At 44.7% G+C, this 13,522-nt stretch overlaps 3 protein-coding genes across 3 annotated transcripts; all 3 read left to right on the top strand.

Moving 5' to 3' along the window:
* Positions 1 to 4,169: 4,169 nt before the first annotated feature.
* AOL_s00076g249 (uncharacterized protein) lies at positions 4,170 to 5,958 on the top strand (the record flags this gene model as incomplete). Its single annotated transcript, XM_011122802.1, has 8 exons — positions 4,170 to 4,319; positions 4,411 to 4,597; positions 4,670 to 4,692; positions 4,770 to 4,917; positions 5,009 to 5,466; positions 5,543 to 5,672; positions 5,754 to 5,792; positions 5,873 to 5,958. The coding sequence occupies 8 exons, from the start codon at positions 4,170 to 4,172 to the stop codon at positions 5,956 to 5,958; spliced, it is 1,221 nt and encodes a 406-aa protein (XP_011121104.1).
* Positions 5,959 to 7,751: 1,793 nt separating this feature from the next.
* Positions 7,752 to 8,958, top strand: AOL_s00076g248 (uncharacterized protein; the record flags this gene model as incomplete). Its single annotated transcript, XM_011122801.1, has 2 exons — positions 7,752 to 8,138; positions 8,224 to 8,958. 2 exons carry the CDS (start codon positions 7,752 to 7,754, stop codon positions 8,956 to 8,958), a joined length of 1,122 nt encoding a protein of 373 aa, XP_011121103.1.
* Positions 8,959 to 10,570: 1,612 nt separating this feature from the next.
* On the top strand, positions 10,571 to 13,197 carry AOL_s00076g247 (uncharacterized protein; the record flags this gene model as incomplete). The annotated part of the gene is made up of 2 exons (XM_011122800.1): positions 10,571 to 11,219; positions 11,285 to 13,197. 2 exons carry the CDS (start codon positions 10,571 to 10,573, stop codon positions 13,195 to 13,197), a joined length of 2,562 nt encoding a protein of 853 aa, XP_011121102.1.
* Between the last annotated feature and the right edge of the window lie 325 nt (positions 13,198 to 13,522).

Below are 13,522 nucleotides of genomic sequence, written 5' to 3'. Positions count from 1 at the left end.
AGTTTTTGAGGTCCAACTTGTAATTTCGTAGTTTATTCTTCACCGTTTCCGTAGTTTGGTCTGTCCGAGTTCAAAAATTCCTAAGATGTTACGGTGCTAACTAAGGAGTTTATGCTAATGGAATGAAGATAGGTCTATGTATAGGTATCGACATCGGAAAAGATGAAGAGAGAAACTGGTCTCTCATTTGCATCCAAGAAAGTTTGGTAAGTTTATCATGATATGATATTACGTATCCCTGAACTTCTCTTTATTTTCTTCCCTTTCTTTTTCTTGACACCCACAAGTATCGTCCTCCGCATGAATCTTAAGGGAACAAGAAAATTGAAGTCAGCTATCTCATTGCGATATACATATGAACTCGTAAATAGCGCCCTAGTGTGGTATTTAACTTTGACCATTTCTAAAAGTGTTGGTTAGCTAATTAGATCAAGATTGTCTACACTGTTTCGTGAAACGATGAATATATAAAATAGCTAGCTATGTAGGATAACCACAGTTTAGATAAAAAAAGATAGATTAAAAAATAGGATGAAGTTAGAGATTAAAACTACTAGGAATTCTGCTTGTGTGATGTATGTATCAAAGCTTCTCTCAAAATACCAAGAATTCAAGAAATAAGCCTTTCTGGACCCCGCCTCGATATTCCTATATCACCTTGCTATGGTATAGCAAGCCAACCTCGTGCCCCAAATTTACTCCCAGGCTAGTTACGAGGAATAGCTCCACATACGGGGCGATATCGTTAACATCGGCCGTTGAGGGTTCCGCTCCACACTATTCACGATCAAAAAATATACATTATCAGCTTCCTCTCTACAATAGAATATCTATGAAATTAAAAAACAACAGGGTAGAATCCTTACTAATTAGCACTCGTGATCTGTCGATCCGTTTCTACAAAGTCCTGGGTCTTGATTATCTGCAACCAGATGGACCGTAAACGTTTTCTTTCCGCTTGAGTTGCTGCGTACTCGAATCTGCCTTGAAACCAGTCAAGCATAGGCCAGACCTGGGGTTTGCACGGCATAGTTCTTTTCCTAGAGTGTTTATCGGTTGGTGGGGGTGGTATTGGATACGATGGATAGGGATTACCCCGGCCGTCTAGTGTTCGGATAGCGGGTGGAGGGGTTCACGACAATATATTCGTTTGGACTATAGAAGGTCTAGAACTTGGTATGATTCTTTTCCTGTGTAGATGCGATGAAAAGTTCAAGGGGGGTTATGTTCAAAAGTGCAGAATGCAGGGATGGTGTGAATATCAAGAACGTATACGCTTCCTTCGAATCCCCTGATTTGATACGGAGGGGATATAGACACTTGCTATGTCGTATTACACACGGGAAAAAATGTATTTTCTTTCCAACAAAAAATTGTATTATCACATGGTTATAATTAATGACGAGGCCAAGGAAATGTGACCTGTCGACGGATGGGGAGACTTGCAGGAAGACCAAGGCATTTCGTCTCATCCTGTCTTGATATTCTTGCCTTGGTAAAACGGGGTTAACAATTTGTGAGCTAGCTAGCCGATTGATATTACTCAATTGGGATTGTCTACTTGATTATAAACAGATATCTATCGGAATCGAGCTGAGATGAATCAAATGTCTGGAATATAATAATTTCCAAAGAAATGGAGTTACTGGCAGAGGCAAATCCAAGTCGGCATATAAATCAACTTCGGCAACTGGCGCATAAGTAATTGAAATAATTAAATGATAGTTGAAACTGTACTGAGAGTCGGAGTCTAGACAATCTAGAATACCACCACGCTTGGCTTGGCCGTTCCATCTTTAAATATATCTTTATCGCCCTCCCCGAATCGAACCATGAATAACCCCGCCGTATCTATGACCAACTACCTGAATAAGCTAAATTGAAGAGATAGGCAAAGAAGCAGAAAAATGTCCACATTCAAATTCGGCGTCCGCAATCTCAAACCATTGCCCCTAAAATTCGCACAAGGGACAGGCATATCGCCTCCGCACCAATGATAGTCCAAGCAAAAGCTTGTGTTGCGCGTGGGGGGGGGAATAGTTTTCCGGCGACAAGGGTGCGGACAGGCCACACCTTGCAAGGGGGGACCTTGACGATGCATCTGGCCATATGGGATGGCTTTAAATTCGGAATCTCATTCATGATGATGATTGGGAAACTGGAATCTTGAAGTCTCGATATCGAAACCCTTTTTGCTCTTGGCGGTGGTGTTTCTCCACGGACGAAGCCTGAGGCGGCTCATTCCAGGGGTATTTCCGACGGTATCTAAATGAAGTTCCTATGGAATTGTGGATTCGAGATATCTATTCAACGCCAGCCAGCTTGGAGGCTGTCTCGTGCAGGGTCCCACTTTTAATTCCTGCCCTGGTTACACAATCCTACGCCATGCTTTTCAAGCGAAAAAAATAGCCAGCCCGCGGAGATCTCAGTTGAAGTCGGGCAGATAGGCGAGGTTCTTGCCCTTGTGGGTATCAAATTCTGTGGACGTATAAAACTCTTATCTACACCCGCATCCACATCTTCTTCTAAGACGGCACACGAGCGAAAGAAAAACATGTTGGCTTGCCGCAAGATTTGATTAAATTTCTGTCCGGGTTTTGGCATATTTTTGGAATCCTCCCGGGGGCATATGCGTAAGCTTGGTATCTCGAATTCCGGCTTCCGTGTGTGGGAATTGAATAGAGCGCTGCATGCAAGATGCAGATTATAGTAAATGGTATGATCCAGGTGATATCTGCCATGCCCGGGCACAGGTGGGATTTACACCTGGTATGTCCCGAATTAAAGGTTAAGGACGCCGGACGCCTTCATGCACTGTCAATGTACCTGTACATGCATCTTTCTTTCTTAAATTGACAACTTCCCAGATCCAAGCCAGTTCAAGGATAGATGGTTTTGCTTCTTATCGCCGTACCTCCTGTTTCCCCGGGCACCTTGCAGGTAATTCGGAGATCTGGAGAAAGAAGCTTCAAAAAATCTATAAAGTTTCAGCCACAATCTCGAAGCCTAGTAAAAAAATAAGCACTTTATGCTCCACTTCTAGTCTCTACTGACGTTATTATCGTAAATTGCCATGGCTTAAAATCATATAATTGGATCAAGTTTCCCGCATTGATTGAAGTATGTTCCACTTAGACGGCTCAAATTTTGAATATTGGGAAAGAAGAACCTACCAAGATATATAGCTACATGTATACAAGTTTGATATCTTATCAGACCACCAACCGAGGAAACCGGAAACCTTTAGTATGCTACCCCACTTTGTCGATCCTTCAGGTTTGAACTGTCATGTCAGACGGTATCCAAGGAAGTCCCGGTAGCGCTTCTGCCCATAATTAAGAAGTGATATCTAAATTGTAAAACGTCCAAGTGAGCAGGGTAGCCTAGGCTTGGTTCCAAGATAACGAACGTCTAACGAAACAAAGCTAAACTTGTCTCCCGCACTTCGCAATGTGCCCTCATGGTTCATAAAGGGTGGGTGGGTACTATCTAGGTACACCCCAAAGCTTATCCACAATATCGGATTGGCGAAAAAGGAAAGAGACACTTGGTGAAATTCAAGTTTACGAGTGGGGTTTCAAACATGCAGGAACAATAGAATACCGGCAGATGGTGGTTTAGTCGCCTACCTCTGCTACAGTACGATTTCAGAAAGGGAGAGATGAGATGAACTGCCAAATGCATGTACGCCTTGTAAACTCCCCCATTTCCAAGTCAGAAGAAAAAGAAAAAGAAAATTGGGTTTAATGAAGCTAGCTGTCCAGTTAAACCGTTTCCAAGTTCCTTATATATAAGGAAAGTTTAAAGGAGAATATTTACGTAAAAAGAACCTCAATTTTTTCTACTTTCCTTCCATTCGAAACAGCTATGTACAGTCTTCTCCTACAGGTATAGTGCACCCAAAAGCTCTGGCCTTCACTTTACACACCCACACTAGCTAGCTACCTATCCGCTCAAGTGCTACAACGGGTACCTACATATCCACCCCGTCCACCCCGTCACACACGTGCGTAAGTTCATACCAAATCCAGCATTTCCATTACCAAATACTTACCTCACAGAAATTCACATTTCCATAGGATCTTCTATTTCGACTGTAGATCCTATTGCCCAGACTTGGGACCTATTATAGTATAGAACAGAGGGCTGCCGATGACATATAGCCTGAGATGACGCAATTACCGTACTTGCTCGACCGCCGGGGAGGCGCGTTAGCAGCGCCTGCGACTGCTTGGGGTGATATGATGCTTAACCGCGCGCTGTTTTCGGTTGCATTGTTGAGTTCGGTGGGGTCTGCTTGGGTTGTGCTGAGTTATGCTGTAAGTTAAGATTCCAGTTTTATTTTGGAGGCAGATATTTGTATATCTGTGTATGTTCAGTATGTTGATTTTCACTAAAATTGTGCCGTAGTGTATTAAAGAACTTCGGTCATACCGCCACCAGTTGATCCTGGGTTTGGCGATATCGGATCTGCTTATGTCGCTGAATTTTATGTTTTCGGCGGGGTGGAATGTTGCGGGTGGGGATTTGGCGTTGGAGGAGAGTAGGACTGCGTGTTCGGTGAATGGGTTTTTGACGCAGGTTTTTGTGGTGCAGAGTATGTATTCACAAGTTATAAGCTTATTTCAAGATGCTCAATGAGGATACTAACTGCTTCGCTGAAATAAAGCGGATTGGTGGATCTTGGTTATCGTGAGTTTCCCGCTTGATTAGCTCCAGTTGCAGTAGAGGTTACGAAAGGAGAGATAGACTAACTTTGTGATACACAGGCCATAGCAACATACATTATCCTTGGAAACTTTAAGACCCAGTCACAGTTTATCCAGACACACGTGTGGATTCCATGGGTAGGACCATGGGTGCTATCCATTATTATCGCCGCTATCTGTCATGGGGTTTTAGGATACGGGTATATCGGTATGAAAACTTCAAGCCCTTCCCCGAGAAGTAATATAACTCTATACTATTCAAGAAAGGTACTAACAACCTATATTATTTGGATTTACAGGCGGCTGGTGCTGGCTTACCAGTGACCTCATGCGTCTCCTCATAAACTTCATCCCACGATGGCTAATCGTCATCGCTATCGCATTAATCTACATCCGTCTTTATATGATAGTCCGCAAAGCCCGAAAATGGGATATCGAGGGCGTTTCTCCAGATCCAGGTGATGATATGGCCGATACCAGTGTAATACTCATGTCAGTGGGGAAAAAAGATAGAGAAAGACAAGGGAGCGGGGTATTGGTATCCCGAGATGTTAGTGTCAGTTTTGGACGGAAAGGGTCGACTGCACCGACTTTTGTGACAATGGTGACGACGAGTGGAGCAGGAGATAGTAGAGAAGCTATATCAAGTTGTAGTGCTAGGGAAGAGGGCTCGAGGGCGAGGACTGTGAATGTGAATAGCAGTCGGAGTTTGTCGTTGGGGATGAGACAGCCGTTGAATGCGGCGCAGTTGAAGAGGGTCAGTATACCTTACCTACCTTTGTGAGTCATATAAGATGCAGATGGCAAGGCTAACATGAGGAGTATTCTTATAGATTGCGAAGAAGATGATGGTGTACCCGGTGGCATATGCAATAATATGGGCTTGTCCAACAGCGATACGGATATACCAGGGCACAACAGGGTCGAGAGCACCGTTATGGATTACAATTGTGGATAAGAGCTGTAAGTACTACCTATACCCCACCTTCATATGTACCAAGGCACTATATACTAAATCCGAATTTGATCGATACTTATGTATAGGTATTGTTATCCAGGGTCTAGTAGACGCTGTCGTATATGGTGAGTACAACATCAATCTGTTGCATTTTAGAAGCTTTCCGCGTTGTGTTGTAGACACTGACCGCGATCGATTACATCAGGACTGAACGAGCGAGCATGGCAAGGATGGCGCGATCACATTCGCCGGATAATATACAAGAACGAGGGCGGCAGGATCATTGGATGATATCTTCATTTCTGCCACATGCATATTTCCCATCTTATCTTTTTCATCTATACCTACATCCTACATCCTTATAATTTATCCTTTTTCCCCCGTTCTGAGTTTGAAGGGTCGGTCAATAATTAATATATCATGGAGTACTTTTGAGCGTGTTTTTTTTTCTTTGTCTCCTTTTCCCCCTTGATCGGATGCTAATCACGGCTTTGCTTTTGCGGGTTTATAAGGGGACCAGACAGGTGGTAGACGAGACGAGGTATATAGCGGATGCGACGGCTAAGCTAAGAGGATATCTTAGTACCTGTGGATATAGTAGCATAATCGATGTATGTAATGTAAAATGTATGATTATAGTGTGATATCATGAGCTCGAGGTGAGCTTATGGAAGGGGTTTATGATACCATCGATTTGTTTCGCTTGCTTAGAAACGTAAAGAAACATTAGCCTTATCTGAGCCTGCAGTGCCAGACTAACCCGATTACAGTGCGGGGATTCACCCGCTAGCATTCCGGCGAATGATTCAGCACGGGGTTTCCCATGTGCTGTACAGCTGTTAATGGCATATGGGATGAATCTCAGGAGAAAAAGGAGGAAGAAGCGTATATATAAATTATCAGGAACGTTCCAGGGAGGGAAGAAAATTATGGATATCATGGGTTAATATTTCGACCGACTTCGAGGGTAACTTTTCCCGACGAACAAATAAAAATACTAAAAAAATAAAAATAAGATTTTTTTAAAAGGGAAAAGACGGGATAAGATTAATACTTTCTGGAATGTAGATACGAGGATAACCGCGCGATGGAGAGTTCCGATGGAAGAAGATATGTGGCAGCAGTTAGTGCCGAAGTCATGACTCGTGGACTTGGTGCTTTCCGAGACAAGTTGGATCATGGAGCGAAGGGGGCGGGAACAGTCCCAGCAAGTTACCTAAGTTCAGGGTCTTTGGAACATGAACCTGTCAGCTTTATGTAACAGCCGATATAAGAAATAGCATTTTTAGCAATCAATCGTGCATTGATTCTCGTACATAACATACATAATGTACAGGTATTGTCGGAGCGGAGGCAGGGTACGAACGGGTAACAACAGGGCCCTTTTGGCCAGATATCTGCTCTGCATCGGCATCGTCAAATTTAAATTCGATAACTAGACCGAGGATAACAATTTAGATTATTTCGGCTGCGGTGCCACGGATCTCAACTCTGCAATGACTTGTGAAATTTAAATTTAAATTTAAAAAAAACTTCACGAATAATTCAACTCTACTTGTGCTCATCTTATGTAATCTCGCAGTCTCGACCAGCGGACAATTATCAATTGCACGGTTCTGGTTCGCTGTTTCTGAGCATCGGCCCCTGCCTATCTCGATTCCCCGGCCTGAACTAGCAGGGTCCCCAGCGCCACCAAGCCCAAACAGAGCTACTTAGCTTTCTCCATACTATTCAGACTCTGGAATATTCCCGAGCCACCTGCCCTTCGGGTGAAGGCCTTCTTGCTTGTTCATATATAAATCTTGCTTTCCCCTGTTTGCATAATCCCTCTTTCATTTATTTGATTTTCTGATTGCGAGCAAAGAATTTTTACTTTATTTTTGTTTATTTTTATTTTATTTCACTATACCTCTTATACCGGTTTTTATTTGGTTTGAGTTTTGAAGTCGAAGCTTTGTAGACACCCTCAAATTGACAGAAGAGAGACTCCTTATCTGCCTCGCATCTCGGATATCTATTTATACCGATAGAGGGAATACAAAAACCACCTCGCCACATTCTACGTATACAATCCCACATTCACAATGGCCACAAATCAAGCCGCAAGATTGCTCCTCAGAGCTGCTGCTCGTGCTTCCCACGTCGCTCCTAGACCAGTTGTTCGACCTTCGGCATTCGGCCTCGTTAGAATACCAAAGCAAGGACGCGGTAATGGCCGACGCTACTACTCCTCTGAAGCTGCTCCAAAGTCTGGTGGCTCCGGAGGAATAATATTCGCTGCCGTTGCTGCCATTGCTGGTGGTGGTGGTTATTATCTTTATTCTACCGGTCAGCTCGATAGTCTTATCAGTGCAGCTGGTATTCCCGCAAAGGAGTTTGTGCCAACTCAGGAGGACTATGTTAAGATCTACAACGAGGTTGCGAAGCGACTTGTCGAGTTCGACGAGTACGATGATGGCAGCTATGGACCTGTACGTGTTTTTTCTCCTTCTCCCCTTTTTATAATATCTATATTTTCCTCTTTTTTTTGGAATATGTGCTAATTGAATCGTTAAGGTCCTCGTCCGCCTCGCCTGGCACGCCTCTGGCACATATGACGTAGAAACCAAGACCGGCGGTAGCAACGGTGCCACCATGCGATTCCAGCCAGAATCCGACCACGGCGCCAACGCCGGTCTCAAAGCCGCTCGCGACTTCCTCGAGCCAGTCAAGGAGAAGTTCCCATGGGTTTCCTATTCTGACTTATGGATTCTCTCCGGTGTCTGTGCTCTCCAGCAGATGGGCGGTCCAGTCATCCCATGGCGTCCTGGACGTTCTGATAGAGATATCAGCGCCTGCACCCCAGACGGACGGTTACCCGACGCTACAAAGGAACATAAGCACCTTCGTGCCATTTTCGGCCGAATGGGCTTCAACGACCAGGAAATCGTCGCCCTTTCCGGTGCTCATGCCCTCGGTCGATGTCATACCGATCGATCCGGTTTCGATGGTCCGTGGACTTTCTCCCCAACAATGCTTACGAACGATTACTACAAGCTTCTGGTGGGCGAGAAGTGGAACTGGAAGAAGTGGAACGGTCCGGCACAGTATGAGGATAAGACCAAGGCTTTGATGATGTTGCCGACGGATATGGCACTTGTCAAGGATAGGGAGTTTAAGAAGTGGGTCGATAAGTACGCTAAGGACCAGGATGCCTTCTTCAAGGACTTTTCGGATGTTGTCGTTAAGCTGTTTGAGTTAGGTGTTCCATTCAAGCAGGAGGAGAAATGGGTTTTCAAGGTCGTCGAGTAAACATATATTCGGTATAGAGCTTAGGGGGGTACGGTGGGGGTAATATATCCATAAAGAGGGGAGAAATCTGTCTATATAGTTCTTCTTTTGCTGTTACTTGTGTATATGGGAATGCTGCGTCCTGTTAGATCCTTTAGATCTGGGATTAGAGCCTCACCTAGAGTAGATAGATCATAGAAGCTAGACAAAATGGAGAAAGCGATCTGAAAGACCAATTCTGATTCTCTTCCAACTGTAGCTATGGGTTTTTGTTTAAGTATACGATTGTTAGAAGGATCCTAGGAACCGACGAAACCTGTTTTACTTTAGGCCCCATGCGCATATGCAATTGAACACTTGGCCCTCGTCATAATTTTCGACGCTAAAGCCCATATACCTTTCTATGGGGGGGTGTACATATTCCGACTCCCAAAGATACGTGTCCATGGGTTCAACAAGCTAGCTAGTATTTTCATACATTTTCGAAGGTGGTATAAAACAGAAATCTAATACATGGACATCTAGAGCTGTACCCTACTGACATCTGGTGTAACTGTATATATATACGAGCGCGCCAACCATAGACCTAGGCCTAGATCATATAAGGGTGCATAACCTAACTAGCAGCACTGTATTACTGATTTAACGCTCAGATTCTAACTGATGCCGCGAAATCTTGAATCAGGTACGGCCTGTGTCAGTTTAGGATTTGAGGAATTGGGGCATCTAACCCAATCTAGCCCCCCATTTGATCAATGGTAACTTTGGGATCGATTTCCCAACGGCCGTATAGTAGATATGTACCTAGACATATCGTATGCCGTCTCACGACAAGGTAAACCCCTTTGGTGTTAGTGCTATTCTAGAGTAGCAGGGTCGGGTTTGTTCGAGGTTGCGTTGGTGCACGAAATACCACGTTTGCTGTAAGAAGTTCACTTGCAATGAGAGTTTGAAGTCGGGATTTGTCGACAACGATATCAACAGACCATTCGTGCCTTAATAAAACTTGGAAGATGCACGTATCGATTTTCGTGAACAAGATGGCCGGATAGATCTAACAGGAAATTAATTTCCTTTTGTGAGTCTTGTACAATGACATTGACGTAAGTCCATGCTTGTTAGAAAAAAATTTGAAGACGACCAGGTGTCAATTAATGATCGTTTGCATGCAGTCTCGAGCATGTGAAAGCGGCAGCTCCCACCGTAGCATCGGTACCCGGCAGGGCTTAGCTGGCTTTTAGTTCGATGCTAAATAACGCGGCATCGTGGCGTGCAGTTTGTATGCCTGGAAAATCCAGCAGTCCCGTAAAGATTGAAATTGAAATTGGCCTGCAAAAGCCGAAGCTATTCTTATACCTCCTTTTTCCAAAATATCGTCCGTTGGAAGTATATCTATGGTGTATGGTATGTGTGTATTATAATTAAGTCGATGTCGGTACCATAGATATATTTCGTATCCAAGAATCAAGAATCGAATACTTAAAAGCCCGCCAAGGACACTTTGCACTTTCAGCCGAATCCGTCGACAACAACGACAACATCCCAACACTTCCTGTCGGATTTCCCTCCTGACACCAGCTGACCTCCACAACCACCACCACCACTTCTCTCCTCAGACTTCACCGTTGTTCGAATGTCCGATACGACCAAGAATGATCCCGATGCCCTCCCCATCCTCCGCTCCCGATCTCCTCACCCGTACCATAGACATTCGATATCTGCACATTCTCCTCCAGATGTCTATGTAGACGGCGCGGCTGCCAACGATACCAAGCCTGGTAGGGCTGATGTCGCTAACAACCTCGCCGTCCCAGCTACATCATCCATCCCGCTCCAACATGCGCAAACCAACCTAAACACTACCTCTCCGCTACCTGACCCGTATACTCCTTCTTCGTCTTCATTATCGTTATCGTCGTCGGAATCTGGGACTGAAGCGGATGACGAAAAGGATGCAGCACATCATAAGCCTGGTAGTGTGCAATACTTTAGTAAAAGAAGGACATTACCCGCTCCACCACCTAAAAGACGGAAAACGGGACAATGGGAGATAGACGAGGATGAACAACCTTCGCCGAAGCAGGATGATTCAGATAAAACAGATGTGGAGGGGAAGGATATCGGTGAAGCTGCCCTTAAAGGTTCGAGGACAGGGAGCTTGGGTGGGCGGAAGAAGATTGTATTCGTTAGGAGAGGATTGGAGGTTTCATTGATGGTTGTACTTGTGCTTATGGTGTGCAATCAACCAGAAGTTAGGAAAGAGCTTCGGACATGGAAAAGAGGTATGGTCATTTCCCTGGTGTCATAATATTCGACAATTAGGTTACGATGCTAACGATACAAATAGAACTCACAACCTTCTTATTCACCTATCTCGCCGTCATCGGCTCCCACCCCGCTATCTCCAACCTTCGCAAACCTTTTACCGTTATTCTCCCATCATCACTCGACCCTTCACCTCTCCTCTACCCTCTAGTCTTCCCGGCAGCCATTGCATTATCCCTAACACCTTACACCTCCCTTTACATGCTCTCCATCCTCCTCTGCTCTCTCGCATCTCTTCCTCCAGACGTCTACCCCCGCTTTATCGCTAATGACCCAAATCTCAAGTACCTATTCACCCTCACACCTCTTCTTTCCTCCTCCAAAGTCCACCCTGCCTCGGCTGAGCATCTCCTCTATACCCCAATCCTACACTCAAACCTCGTCTCACTGGGCGTAGACCTCTTAATTCCTAGTCTAACAACTACAGAAACCCGTTTACTCGCCACAGCACTCATCCAACTCCTTGACAGTGTTTCCGCTCAAATGGTCACACTAAAAACGATCCTCTGGATGACCGGTGGCGCCCTAATAATCGGTTGCAAAACATTCATGCAGAAAGAAATAGATTTAGAACGCTCGATCGTCTTCGCCCGCGCCAGACCATGGGCCCGTCGCCGGAAAGCTCGACGTGAAAAGATCAACATCGATGGCTTCATGGCCGGCCATACGTCTAGCGATTCAGATACCACGGTTATCACCAAGGGCGGTATATCAAAGGCGAAAGCGGCGGATATACGGAAACGGCTTCCTAAGTTTTTGCCCGACGAACTACCACAGAATATTCCAACCCTCAAGTTCTTATATGCTATTCCGGTTTATGTCATTCTGGCTGGAGTTATTATGTTTGCTGAGAGACCTTACCTTACATACAATGCTTTTGGTGGTATAGACCCGTTTCCTTGGGCGGCTGGATACTTGTTTTCGGGATTACCGTTTTACCATACATTTGTCGAAGATATGGGCTGGACAGGATACAAAGGGCTCGATGTTCCTGATGGAGAAGAAGGAAAATGGGGTCCGAATTATAGACTTGGGCTTGCTGGATATTGGTCGATACTTGTCACGATCGGTATTTGTGTCGTCGTGACATTAGGGAAAGGTGTACGAGTACCGATGGAAAAATTAGGATTCGAAATTCAAGGGCCGGGTTGGCTTGGACTTGCAGAGGTGGCTAGAGGAAGAGCTGTCGAGGTTGATACAAGACGAAAAGTATTCCACGGCCTTGTCGTTGCGATGTTCTTACCGACTATATACCTAGACCCGCCGTTCGTAGGGACAGCACTACTCGTTACTTTGGGCATCTTTTTACTGGTGGATATTCTCCGAGCAACACTCATACCGCCGATTTCTAAACCTTTATCAATTTTCTTAGCGCCATATGTTGACGGACGAGACTTGAGGGGCCCGATTGTTGTTTCTCATGTGTTTTTGTTGATTGGGTGTGCTATTCCGGTGTGGTTGAGCTTAACAGGTTCAAAAGTCGATATCCAGGAGGGAATGGAGGCTCCATTCGGGGTATACTGGCGAGCGCCCAAGAGAGAATTGGCAATGATAGCCGGTGTTATCTGTGTCGGTATGGGTGACGCGGCTGCATCGTTAATTGGAAGACGGTTTGGAAAGCACAAATGGGGGTGGAGCGGTGGGAAGAGTATAGAAGGATCATTAGCATTTACATTTGCAGTTTACATCGGTCTATTGGTTGGGAAAGTCTGGCTTATTGCTGGAAATTTTCAAGAAGGAAGAGGTGGGATTACGAGGGGTGGGTTGAAGGTATTGACTCAAGTTGTTGGTATAAAGACCATTGGAGTTTTTACGGTGAAAGCGCTTGCGGCAGCCGGGTTGGGGAGTTTGGTAGAGGCGGTTATTACGGGAGGAAATGATAATGTGGTTGTGCCGATTGTACTTTGGTTGGCGGTTAGAGGGTTGGGGGTTTAGATACATAAGTACTTATGTATATGGTTACGAGACTGTGTATAACTTTCCTTCCTTCCTTCGAGGTAAGCTCTTTTTTTTGTCTTTGTGGTTTTGTTATGTTAAGGGTGGTTTCGAATGGCGTTCTTGGATTGGGATGTCGAGAAGTCTTTTTACCTTTTTTTTTTATAATATGTTGTAATTATCTAAATTAGTGAGGTTCTTGAACCTACTGGATCGATGGGTACGATTATGGGATGTGCCCTTCCATGTTTACTATAGAAAAGCAATTGTTTTTGTCCATATTATTTTAAGTTTTTATGATAATGAGCTTAGAATTCAATCCACG

The sequence above is a fragment of the Orbilia oligospora genome (genome assembly GCF_000225545.1).
Source record: "Orbilia oligospora ATCC 24927 unplaced genomic scaffold scaffold00076, whole genome shotgun sequence".
NCBI lineage: Eukaryota > Fungi > Ascomycota > Orbiliomycetes > Orbiliales > Orbiliaceae > Orbilia > Orbilia oligospora.
This window is presented reverse-complemented; position numbering and strand designations above follow the sequence as displayed.